Below are 13,409 nucleotides of genomic sequence, written 5' to 3'. Positions count from 1 at the left end.
ACAGTTAAAGGAAGCCAAGAAGTGAGACACTATGCTGCTTTCATTTTTCTTCCTTTCAAGTCAAGAACAAGAAGCTATTTGACTTTGCTTATCACAGCAATGTTTCTTATATTTGAGTAGCTTTAGCAATTACTAATCATGCGAGTGACTGTAAAACCTGACTTACCGCTACACAAGAGGTGGTTTCACTGTGATGTGAGTTAGCACAGGAGGAGATCTTGCAGTTACAGTAATTGAAGATTGCTTATAGCATGTAGGAGCAAGAGGAATAAATAAGCTTTTGTTTAAGATACCGCTACTGGTGTGGCACACCTTAGGTCTGAACTCAACAAGGTAGAAATGTTAATTCTTTTCTCTGTTTTGGTGCATTTCTTATCTCCGATTTTATGCAAGAGAGCTGGTTTCGGTGTATTTTCAGAATAGCTGAAAATGATTTTTTTTGTTGTTGTTTTTTTGACAGTACTTTGATCAAGCAGTCACATTGCATCAAATATTCAGTACCTCCCCATACTTAATTTCCACCACTCATTTGGCAATTGTAACTACTGGGTTTTTAAATTTTTCTTGTGATGTATTTGAGGGGTTTTTTTAAGAGTGGCATGTGTCTGTTTTCTTTAAGCAATTAGAGCATATTCAATAACAATAAAAATAATGCTTATTGCATGCAAACGTGGGCAATTATTTCCATATGGAATTTACTCAGATTTGATATTTTGGTCTTACTAAACTGGACTTTAATGTTGTCTAGATTCTATGCATGCTCTTGTCTTTGAGCAGAAGACAAGCTTGAGGAATAGACACACTGAAGATTGAACTCTTTCAAAGGAAGTAGCTCCCAAAATAAGGAATTGACTGAATTCCCGTTAAGTTTCTTGATGCTAAATGTGTGTATCTTTGTCTAAAAAAGGAGCTATAATGATAGCTGAAGACAGTGGGTCTTCAGATCATTGAAAGCAGTATTATTCTTTGACATAGAAATAAATTTGCAGTTGTAAAATGGGGAGCATCTGACTAACTAGCTCATAATATGGGCGAACAGTGTAAAAAGGTTCAAGTCCCATTCCAGGATATACTAACATTATCAGCACTGGTGAGACCTTAGTGGAATATTTAGACTAGTTTCAGTAAACTGTTGTCAAACAGTAACACCAAAGATTAGAGAAACTGGGGAGCTGAGAAACAAAACTGTAAGTTTAGGAGAAATGACCTGCAAGGAAAGGTGGAAGAACTTGCAGTAGCTTAGTCTTTTAAGATTGCCTATTAGCACTGCTGTCTTTTCATTCTCCTTGTCCTGGTGGTGGATCTGTCCTTTGACAGAATGCTTCTTCATGTTCCGCAGTTCTCAAATGCTGCGGTTGCCTCAAAGTCCCCTTAATTATTTAGTGACGCAAGCTCAAGACGACTCAAGGGAGGACTGGAAATTAAAGGAAGGAATTGAAAGGTTGTTACTGAGGTAGTGCTGGAATAAGGGAACAATTGATGAATAGGCAGGTGAAAAAGATGGTGGTTTGCTTCATTTCTTGAAAAGCACTGGAATATGGGGACAGGAACCAGATTTTCTCTGTGGCTGTAACAAGAAAAAGGGTGAATTGCAAATTTTAAAAGATTTCCACTTGTTAATGGAGTAAAACCTTGCAAGAGGCTATCAAATGAGCCTCCAGAATATCTCTCTTTGGATGTTTTGAAAGCAGACAAAGCAATACAACTTTTGGTAATGAATCAAGTATAAATAGACTATCTCAGCTCAAAGACTCGACAGTCCCTTCTCTGCCGTTGTCAGAGGGACAGCCTGCACAGGATTCTGTGGCATACAGTATTGTATTCAACTTCAGTGATGAAGATGAAATGCTCATTAGTGCTGAAATAATTTTTCAAAGAAAACCTGTGTTGGAAGTTCAAAAACATAGAACTTATTGGAGATTTAAAATATAATATGTAATGTTATTATTGAGATCAATGGAGGTAAAAGAGCAGTTATAACATTATTTCTTGAAGAACTTCAATTTAATGAGTTTTAATTCTTAAATTCTTAAATTATGTTATCTAATGCATGTATATATGCATTTGTATGGTACATACATACATTATAAATTACTATAAAGTTCACTCTCTAATAGTAACTCCGTAAATGGCTAGTGAGAATTTTTTAAGCATGACATGCTGAATACTTTCCTGGGTTTGATATATCCAGGACTATTAAACTCAAAGATAATTGCTGCTATTCTTGAGCTTCACTTTGGTGTAAGCTGATAATACGTATCGGCAGACTATTACTGTACGCTTTCTTTATTCTTCTTCTGTTTCCCTAATTATCCACTACTGGACACTGTTGGAGGCAGGATAGTAGGGTACGATGGACATTTCATAGAGAGGGCCGTTGTTACAATTTGTCTGGTTTTGACCTTGACTCAGTTTATCTGTGGACCAGCATCTTCTGCTTCTATAATATTGGATAGTAGTATATATTTCCTGTATTTTTTATCCCAGAATTTGAAAATACTCTCAGTCAGCAGTACATTTTCAAATTTCTGTTTTCCCTTTCTGTTGAATAATTCTTCATCTTGCAGAAGAGCTTGGTGGTCTGCTAGTGGTTTGGTTTCCCTTCAAAACGTCAGTCAGCCTCTGAATTAAGAGAACCAGCCTTGATCTGACCACTGCAATGAAAGTGAAGATATGCCAGGTGTTTATTATAGAGGGTATAATAACTTCATAGGGATTTGCAATCAAATATGAGTGAGCCGGCTTTGATTTACACTTTGATTTTGGATGGACATCTTCACCAGTGAATACATTTTCCCCTGCAGATGTGATTTATATTGTTCATAATCTTCTACTGGCAGGCTGCTTGTTGTCTTGTTTCCTCCTGATCCTAGGCTGCATGTATTAGCTTTGTGTTCCTCTGTTGCACCCCTGCTTGGTGGCCGGATTACATTCCCAGCAGCAGAAGTGAAAGAATAGTTTGCCAGAGATCTTGCTTGGTTAATATGGATCTATTTTATGCTCTTATCCTTAAAAATGGGACACGGTTAATAGGCATAAGGCATAGTAATTATTTTTCAGTGTACTAGTAGAGGGTGTTGACAAATTTACATTTAACAAATAAACTACAATTATTTAATTATCATTGTTTCAAGTTCAGTTTTAAAGAGGACGGATGTTTATTTCATGAAAATAACTTTTGTAGCTCTGTAGGTCATGATAGTTTTTTGTTTTCTTTAAGGAATTTTACTTTATAGAAGGAGACATGTTTTACAAATTATACTTGTAACAGAAGTTAAATGTATGTTACCTCCTAATCTTTCTAAATGAAAGATTGCACAATTAAACTGATTCAAGGATTAAAATTAAATGGATTTATTAAAATTGAAGTCTCCCGAAACAGTATTTTTGAAGGCATTGGAAATACTGATGTTTACTGCTGTGGCTTGGAAAAAACATGGCTATGAGCTGATATCTCTTTAAATGACTACATATTTTTAATGCTATAAAGCATGATTCCGCTTTGGAAATTAATGGTATGAAAGATCTGCTTTATTCCCTGTCTTAACCAGAGCTTAACCTGTGGGCATCGCTGTAACTGTCCTGCCTGCTCCTCTTCTGGAATTCATTGAATAGGGAGAGCTGAATGCCAGCAACTGTAACTGCTGCTAAACGAGCACCTCTTTTGGTTTATGCTGACATTTAGAGTTCTACAGTGTAATTGTTCAGGTAGTGCTGCAGGTCCTGTTTGTGTGGCCCTTCTGCAGGAGCAACAAAGGACTGAGGCGAACAGCTGGGAGAAGCAACCGCTTTGGCCATCCTGCTTGAATTGCTTGTTACTGTGTGTTTTCACAACCTTAATTGGTTACCAGCAAAATAATGGGCACAAGACTGAGTTAATGATAAAGGTTAAGAACATAATTAATGTGTTTTTATTGAAAATAGGTCTTATTTAGAAAATTCTGGCTTCATTTTTTGCAATTTATGTATTGGGTAGAGGTAAATACAAAGACGTAATACTGTTGTAACTGTTACTGTCATGTACTGAAGTTGTAGTATTGTACAGCCACTTAATACATCATAAAATTCTTACTAAAAGATTAGTTTATACCATTTCATTAAAGTGCTAAAACATTCTTAAGTTACTAATTGACATCTCAGAAAGTAGTTGTAGGTAAAGAATCATCAAATATCTGTTTCTTGTGGGTTTCTTTGGGGCATGTTAGCAATCTCCAAGCTTATAAGCATCTGCTGCAAATTAACTAAAATTATCGCTGAATGAAGTTGTGGGATACGTGCAGATTGGATTAATAGTGAGTAATAGGGAGAGTGAAACAGCCAGAGAGCATCATCTGGTTTGCTTAGCAAGATAAACTTAAGCAAATAAACACGCAAAGGTGTATAACAAGCTGTATGAGTCATGCTTACAGAATTAGGGACCATTCCGACAAAAGTAGCAATTCTGAAGATATATCAGTATTTATAACGGACAGGTTGCTTCAAATGAACCCACAGCGTAATGCTAATATGTGATGTTTGATAAATTACAGTTAGGATTAGTAGGGACTTGATTTCGTATGTGTGAAATACACATATGTGTGTATTTGTATTTATGGTGTAGGTGCTACCAGTACTAGACTGTTACAAACTTACATTTTTAGAACTGTTCATGAAGTGGTGTTGAAAAATCGCACTATGGGTAAGTTCTGTAAAATGATTCCAGCATGTTTTCTTTAATTTCTTAACAGCGTTAAATTGCTTACTTGTTTGGAGAGATGTTTGATTATTATAATTACATAATGTAATTAATGACTGATATCACTACCCTGTTAGCTTTTCTAAAGGGCTCTTTAAGATACAGAAGAAAGTGTAACAAAAAGCAGTGGCTAAACACTGAAACCAGACGTTCCTAAGCTGATGTTGGCCATGCGTTTTAACGGTAGGGATGAATAGCCTTTTGGAGCAAGCTGCCGGAGGAAGTAGGGCCCACTCTACGTTTTCATATTTTTCAGGCCAACAGTGGATAACATACTGGAAAATGTGTTTTAGTCAGATAAGGGTTACTGGAGTTGATACAGTCATACTGGATAAAATTGAAAGGATCTGTGATACAATGGAAATGTAACTAGAGGATTTAATGGTGTGCTCTTGCTTTATTTCTGTGAATCTGTAGGAAGAAAATTCTGCTCAATACTTAGTTTGTTGTCGCACATCTAGTATAAATTACTATACATCTATAAACTACTCTTACTCATCTAATTTATTTGTATACATAAATTCTCTGTCTGTCTTAAGAAATAATATCAATGTCCATAGCTTACCATCCATAGTAAGGATTATGTATTTTGCAGTCTGGCTATACACGCTGTTTTTGCTGGTAAAAGGACTGTTTAATTTGATTGATAAGCAGTTCTATCAATGGAATCTTAATGTGTTTGAATTAGTATATTGCTTCTATAAATAGTATATGTTGAAGGAGATTGCTTAATTGGTATTCTTGTTACTTTAGGTTTTGAGTGGATTTTAATGAACTCAGTTTTACCAAAGGCAGAGTATGCCTCGGCAAGCGTGCCTCAGCCTTTGCCTGAAGTACTTGTAATGTGTTCAAATCCTGTGCTGCATATATTCACATTATTTTAATGTTATTGCATCATGAATATGCATCAACATGATGTTTTCACATGCGGAGTACTTGCTATTAGAAGTCTTCTATGCTATTCCATGTAATTTTATCTAGATCAGTGAGTACTGTTTCATATGCTTTGGGAATTAAAAAAAATTACATTACCTAGTACATCTTTTTAACAAAAAAACCCCCATATCTACCCGTATTTTTATGTTGAAGTGTGTACATGAAACTCTTGTTTATTTTTTTAATATTGTTTGCTTTTTAGTGAGAGGTTTATGGTGAGGTTAAACAAGAATGGAGGCCCCAGGAATCCAGAGAAGATAGATCGAATGTGTGCACTTTTCACAGTACGTGTCTGTTCCCTTTCTTCTTCCCTTACAGTAGTATGATTGTAGATGTAGTCACCCAGAGGGGGGAGAAAAACAATTCTTCCTTTCCAGTATATTGAGTAGAACAGAAGCTGTTTCTAAGTTTTGTTATGGTTGTAACTAAATGTTAACATAAGAAAATGGACGTATGTCTAAATTATTTTTATGGCTAAGTAAATATTCTGAAGTATTTTCTTTTAAGTGCATTTGTTCCTGCTTATAGTTTGAAATTTTGAATATTTTCATTGCATGTACTATGCTCTTAGATAACAGGGCACAGGAAAAAGCTGCATTGGCCTGAACATAAAGCAAGGCACTTTTTTCAGAATCGAAGTTAGAAAAACAACCACAGCAACACACACAGAGAAAATTCTCCAAACAGATTTTTGTCATGGCCCGTTCAGGAGTCTGCGTAGCAGCCCCAGGTCGATGGTGCAGCAGTAGCCTCCCGGGTCGGCAGCACAGTGTGTGTGGCGGAACAGAAAGACCGGGGTGTGCTGCAGAAGCAGCAGCCAAGTTGAGCTACAGAGAGTTGGTTGTAATAAAGGAAACACTGTGACTTCCTAAGTTTCTACAGCAGGTCTGTGCAAATAGCTACCTTGTCCTGACGCAAAGCAGATATGACCAACGGTACCAGCAGTCTTTAACCATCTGTGCCAGAAAGACAGGATAAGTAATATCCATCCGTGGCTCCTACCAGATGATACCTCAGTTGGGAGTGAAATAGCCAGCTAAGATTTACTTCCTTTTAATTCCTCAGACTCACCCTCACCTAACTGCCTTCTTGTTTTCTAGTTTTGGTTATACCAAAATAGTAGTTTGAAAACACTCAAGCTTTAATATCCATTCTGCACTGGTCCTAAGTTCTGTTTAAAAATTGCCTCAGAATCACGTGTCAGACCATGATTTTATCTGTCACTTCTCAGAAAGAATATGGAAATCTAGAGACACTGAAACTTAACAGCTCATCACAGAATAACTGTAAGGAATTTCAGATCCCAAGTGTGATAAACACCTTCCATCGTGACTCACCTTTAGCTAGTGCACATGCTAGAAGCTCTTTGACAGAAGTATTTTTACCTCTAGTGAAGAAAAGAATGGCAGACAGCTTTGGTATAAGCTTTAGTTCTGGCAATGAAACTCTGTAAGGTCAAGCAGGGCTGGACATGGTTCTCAGCACCGTTCCTGTTTCTCCTTTAAGAAGATAGCTGAATTTCTCCTCTTAAGGAACAGAGCATATCTAGCCAGGTGTAAGGGTGCTCAATTCTGCCTCTGGATGAGAGAGGTCAGTCCAAAATTAGCACTGACATTGATGCTGACATCAGTAGCAGTTCTGGTTTTGGCACCATCAGTGAAGTGCTACCAGCTGATTAAATGTCAGTGGTAACAGTGTCTTAGTATTGCCACTGGCACTGATGAGTCCGCTGTTGGTAACTCAAAACCAAGTATCTTTCCCTTCTAAGAGAAAGGTGGCCAGGGAGGAAGCTTCAGCACTGGTGTCTGGATCATGCAAAAAGGTTGAGTGTAGGATTAAGAATTGCTCTAAGGATTCCTCCCAAAAGGCAGCATAGACTGGTTCATATCAAGTTTGGCACTTTCTGGCCTCTGAGATTCATCATTCTTAAAAAGATTTTCACCATCAAACTTCCCCATCTACACTGATGCCACACTACTTAGGGTCATGCAACAACTGTCCTGTTTCGCACTGTGTTGTGGACAGTGTGAAACAGTTTTGCTCCGGTGACCTGCAAACCAGTCTTTACACAATTTCAAAAATACAGACAGAATAATGATATGCTACGGCTGGGGCATAATGTAGTTCCAGAAGAGACCTGCTGCATAGTATGAATGGGGCCAGCCTGGTCCAAAAGAGGCCAGCCCTGAGTATTGCAGACATGCACCACTCTGTAGCACCTGCCCTTCTGACCAGAGATCGCTTCCAAGCTACCTACCAACTACATAAAAATACCAAAGCTGCCTCAGTATCAGCTCTGAGAGGTGCTTAGACTTGTCTATCACTCTCTCTGGTAGAATGTATACTCTACATAACAGGAATTATGATAATTGGGAAAACTGTGCAAAAAATTGCACGCTTCTGATAGAATATTTTTCATCAATGTATTCAAAGAACTTTCCAAATTATGTAGCAAAGGAGCAACAAATAATAGCTTTTTGAATAACCATTTTATCTGCAATGGTTCTATCTTATTGTAATTTCTTAATTATAAAATACTTCCAAAATAAGATAGTTCTATGATTTTCAGGTTTGTTCCCAAGTTTGTGTTAGTCTTGGCTTTAAATCTAGTTATTTATTTCCTCGCCCTGTCCCCACCCCGCACTACCTTTCTAAAACTCCAATCTTTCCTAGAGGCAAGAAGCCCCATATCTTAGATAATTCAAGGTGTCCCTGTCTTTTCCTGCTATCTCTGTTGCTTCTAGGGGTTCAGCTGTCTTCCTGTGTAAGATATCAAAATTAGTTAGGTTTTGTTTTTGAATCTGCTGTCACATCATACCAAAGGTGAGAAACTACTTCCTCCGAAGATTAAAGCTCACTCAAGCAAACCTCAGCCTATGCACGCTTTAAAAACATTCCTGTGTCTGAATTAAAACGTGACTACACAGTATAAGGTTGCTATTTTTGTTAAATACTTTACTCTCTGAGGCCTATGAGGTTGGCAACTGAATTTGGTAAAGCTGTTTAAATAACTAATTAGCGGCAGTCAGGTATCCTTGATTCCACTGCTTTGGGGGTGGTGGTGGTGATGTTTGGGGTTTTTAACATACGATTAGACCTCTCTAGAAACCAGCATTGTAAAGAACTAACCGTTATTATAGAGTAACTCTTTTCCGTACCTAATATGGGGGGAAAAATATTAGGGGCGATTTTCTAAAAAGCCATGCAATTAGAAGTATTATGAAATTAATTTGTTTATCAACCAGTACCACTTAAGAAGTTCAGAAGGATGTGGGAAATAAAACCCCCTGTGGATGCAGTGCTAAGAACACCTTTCTGGAAATTGATTTATTTATATCGCACACAAGTAAATAGTAAGCATAGTTTGTCCTCTTCTGGGTCCTGAGTCATGTGCATGGATTCCCTGCAGATAATTTATCTGAAGACTTCCCCGCAAGGGTTGGGGTTTTTGATTGTTTGGTCCATGTCATAGCAGGAATTTCTCCCCTTGTAAAAAGCTTCTGCTGTACAAAATGAAATACAAGGCCATCTGGGCCCACATTTTTTGTCTTTTGACTGTGACACAGTATATTTTTTTGTGAAATTGAAAAGCGACTAAAGTGTGAACCCATCAATATGTGCATGCCCGTTTTCTGATATTTTGACAGCTGCCCTTTGAAAAAACAGTTCTCTAAATTGCTGTTAATTACAACTGGTAATCTGATAGTATAATAAAATTCCCCCTGTCAAATCACAGATATTTTAAAAATCTGTTACTCTCTAGAGTATTAAGTACTACCTCCAAGTTTTTTTGCTTTTTGAAACTTATTGTCAGGCACTACTGAGACTAAAACTATGTGAAAGCCCTTCTTATCGTGGAGCTCACATTTCTCTAAGACATGCAAGATAAAGCCTACCATATGCTACGCTGGTGTGTTAGGTGATGAAGAAAGCCTAGAAAGTATGTTCCCTTATTCATGCGGCAGCAAAATAAGACTTGAAGAGAAAACACTGAGGAAGATTTATATAGCTTAATTCTTTGGCTTCAGAGAGACATGATCTGCTAGCTGGTAAGCGTACCAAACAGCATATTTGCAACTCACTGCATATGCTGCCCAGGGAAATACAGTGCTCCTTTTAAACGGAGTAAGGAGATACAGCCATGAATTTATTACTTGCCTCCTGTAATTTAGCAATATAACGCTATTTGAAAGGGACTGAAACTTCTCCTTAGAATAAATTCTCCTTATGCCTAGTTCTCAGTCACTGTGCCCAGATTCTATTGTGCTATATGTCACTATAATCTGAAGTTCAGTGTTTATGTGCATTGCCATCATAATCTCAGTTGTTGAGATTTGGTTTCTCAAGTCACACGGGAAAGAAATTTGCTGTGTGAATTGAAGTTCATGTTTTAGCTTTCAGCAAAATATGATTTTGAATTTACTAAATTGGTTCAAACTAGGAATGACAGAACTTAGATGTACACGGTTTAAAATTTCCCCCCCTTTATAAACAATTGCATTATTTCCTTTTACAGTGGTTTTAATATCTTAGTTGTGTTTTTTTTAAAAACAAAAATAAAAGATTTTATCTGAATGTGTGTTACTGAGATTTTTCCAGTTGATTTTTGCACTGTATTTTCAAAAAAATGTAGTATTAGAAGGCCAAGCTGCATTTGTGCATAAACAAATCCACCAGTGTTGTTCTGCCCACACAAGTGTACCTTTTAGAAGTGACTGTTACCACTGGGATGGATATCTTTCTTCAACTGAAAAGGAAAAAAGAAAAGTGAAGAAACATGAACACATAGCTGTCATCTCAAGTTGTTTGTAAAGTCATATATAAAGCCCTAGAGCTGTTTTTAAAAAGCATCATGTTGAAAACATTTTATACAAACAAAACAAAACAACGTTTTAAAATGATGTGAGGTGATGTCCATTGCTTCAGTGTAAGGGGAGGAGTGAAGTGGCCAACAGTAACTGAGCTTCAAACCTTCTTTTTGGATGTTTCTCTTTCACGTGCGCACACTTCACTCACTCTCCCGCATTCTTAGGAAGACTACGTTAACCATTTTGCGTTTCCAGTTGCTCTGCTCCTGAGAAATGACTGGAGCGATGCCCTTTATGTTTGGAGAATTTGGAGGCTGTATGGCATAAGTCAGTGCATAACAATAAGATGACAGCACTTAGTAGAGTGGGGAGAAAGAGAGGCAACAGCTGCTGCTGTAGAGCACAAGGAGCCTTTTTGCATCAGAGTCTAAAACAGGAATGAATATTCTAACAGTACATATTATCTGTTTAAAATCTTCTTGTCTTGGAGGTTAGTAACATAAGGAAAACTTGTTGAACAATGCTAATGTTTTTAGGAAGAAACATTTCTTAGATCTTTCCTCTAATTAAAAAAAGAGGGGGGGGGGAATGTCTTAGAAGTCAATCTTTGTCTACAATGTTATGAGAAAAAAATGTAACATGCCCAGGAAATTGCAATTAAGACAGCTTCTAACACGTTGCCACAGTAATGAATTATTGACAAGTACTCTATACATATTTCCTTCATTTATTTTCTTTATTATTAAAGGTTTGTCAAGGTCAGTAATACTTTTTTGTCTTCACTAGCTTCAGCTTTCCTTTTGCTCTTCTGTAGGTTCTCCTTTTCCCTTTTTTTTGGCTTTTCTTCAAGCTTATTTTTAAAAGTTTTGAGCTGCTGTTCTATGACATGGAATTTCAGAGTTTTCATCCATGTATATAGTTGTTTGCCATAAAATAACATTCGGGAGATATTAAGGCCCTATGTTTTATGAAGCAATTACCTCATCTCAAAACTGAGTTTGTTTCTTAGTTTTTCTGGTACTCCATCACTGTTTCTAACATACTAAATATAAGTGACCGTCTATGCTACTTAAACCGTTAGAACGTTTTTGGCCAAATGTGGCCCTTTCCAACTACCATCCTCCCCAAATAATCCCTTGGCGTGTTTCAGCAGTTAGAAAGGGGCAGAAAGCATTTCCAGTCAGCAGTTGGCATGCAGCCTACCCTGGTTTTGGGCTTCGAAGAAGGTTAGCTGGGAACTAGCTGCCCTTGGCTCCCATCAACTCATATCGATAGAGCCTGTAGGTCCTATGCGTGGTTGAGATACTGCCTTGCTGCTTTCAGAATGTAATGAACATATAGCAGATAAAACAGGGTTAAAGCTGCACATTTAAAAGCATGAAAATAAACCATGTCTCCGAGTCTCCTACCTTTTTTCCTCTTCAGACTTTTGCTTTTCTGAGGAATTGCACCTATCCACTCATAAAATAAAACGCACTTGAAGTTTTGTCTAAATTCTGACAGCCATGCTGCAAATCTTTTTCTAGAGCCATCATGTGAGACTAAGACTCCATGATGAGAAGTCAAAAGCCAAAAAAGGAAAGCAGAAGCAAAGGAACAGGGTTAGGGACAGGCCTGTGACCTCCAGTCAGGGGATGGGGTGAAGGAAGCCAGAACGGGTTGCAGCTGAGGTAACTCAGGGCTTTAAATTTACTTTGTAAATTTAGTACAGTCTAATAAAGTGTTTGAATCAAGGATTAAATGAACATTTTAAATGTTTGCTAGAATTTTGATAGAGCATCACTAGTCAGTGGAGTCAGAATCTTTCGTTTCTTTTCCTTCTAAAGAACGTTCCAACCAAATACAATCGATCTCTGCTTTACTTTTCTTGTCTGTAAATTAAAAATAATAATACTTTCTCTTATTTAAAGATGCAGGAGCTAAATGAATGGAGAGTAATACTGTGTAGTCCTTATTATTGTTTGTGGGAATTTTGCAGGCACTTATTTTGGAAGTGCAGTGTGTTCTTTTTTTTTAATGTCTATATTTTTTCCAATCTTTTAGGATCTCAGCAGCAAGGACATGAAGAGAGATTTGTACATAGTTGCCCATGTAATTCGAATAGGTACAGTATGATTTATTACTTGAAATATATGCAATTAACAATGTTTTTACAATATTTTTAAGTGTGTGTGTTATTAACTGACATTATAATGATTTAACCAGTTAGAAAACTCAGTCATAGACCATGCCTATCTGCTGAGATTAATGTTCAGACCATATGTAGCTAAGTGTTAAAAGGTTCTTGATGACAGTTTAACAGTGATTTTTTCTTTTTTTTTCAGTCTGAAACAAAATATTTGATTAAACACCTCATTTGGGGGGGGAGGGAGGAACTAAAAGGCTTTTTGTTCAATGTTCCAAAATTTTCAATGAGGTCTTTTTTACTGATGATATGCAGCTAGTTTACAGGGCAGGACATCAGCATACCTGGCCATTCACATCTAGTAAATCAGAGGCTGTTAGGCAAATATATATAAAGATCTGTTTTCTGCTGTAGGAGTCTGCAGTGCATCCAAGAACCCACACTCAAGTTCAGGGAGGTGCCTGTGAAACACAAGAGCAGGGAAGCTGTCGTACCTGTCAGGTGTTCTTTCTGCCTGCCGATGCCAAAAAGGAGCGTTAGCAGCAGTACCTGCCTGCTGGCAGCCTATCAAGCTTGCAGCCCAACATTTAGCAGCATACGCTTGCTTCTTTCCGGGTTCTCTTGGCTGCCCGCATAGAGCTATCCAAAGGAGAGATCTGGATGCGTAGTACCTAGGCCTGACCCTGCCCAAGGAAGAAAGCCCTTCCTTGCTAATTCGCTTGACTGGTCGCCCTTTATAGAGCGGGGGTCTCTGACTATTCGTAGGGCAGGCTAGGCTTCATTTATTCTTTCTGAGATTTGCAGT

The 13,409-nt window shown here is 37.6% G+C and overlaps 1 protein-coding gene across 10 annotated transcripts in view; it reads left to right on the top strand.

The window, feature by feature from the left end:
- DOCK3 (dedicator of cytokinesis 3) overlaps window positions 1-13,409 on the top strand; it is a 219,113-nt gene that overhangs the window by 105,556 nt on the left and 100,148 nt on the right. For all 10 annotated transcript variants that reach the window (XM_076346100.1, XM_076346099.1, XM_076346104.1 and 7 more), the window contains 2 exons: window positions 5,874-5,955; window positions 12,523-12,583. In XM_076346100.1, coding sequence (XP_076202215.1) covers window positions 5,874-5,955; window positions 12,523-12,583 — 143 coding nt within the window. The remainder of the gene's footprint in view (window positions 1-5,873; window positions 5,956-12,522; window positions 12,584-13,409) is intronic.

The sequence above is a fragment of the Aptenodytes patagonicus genome, chromosome 8 (assembly GCF_965638725.1).
Source record: "Aptenodytes patagonicus chromosome 8, bAptPat1.pri.cur, whole genome shotgun sequence".
Classification (NCBI taxonomy): Eukaryota; Metazoa; Chordata; class Aves; order Sphenisciformes; family Spheniscidae; genus Aptenodytes; species Aptenodytes patagonicus.
This window is presented reverse-complemented; position numbering and strand designations above follow the sequence as displayed.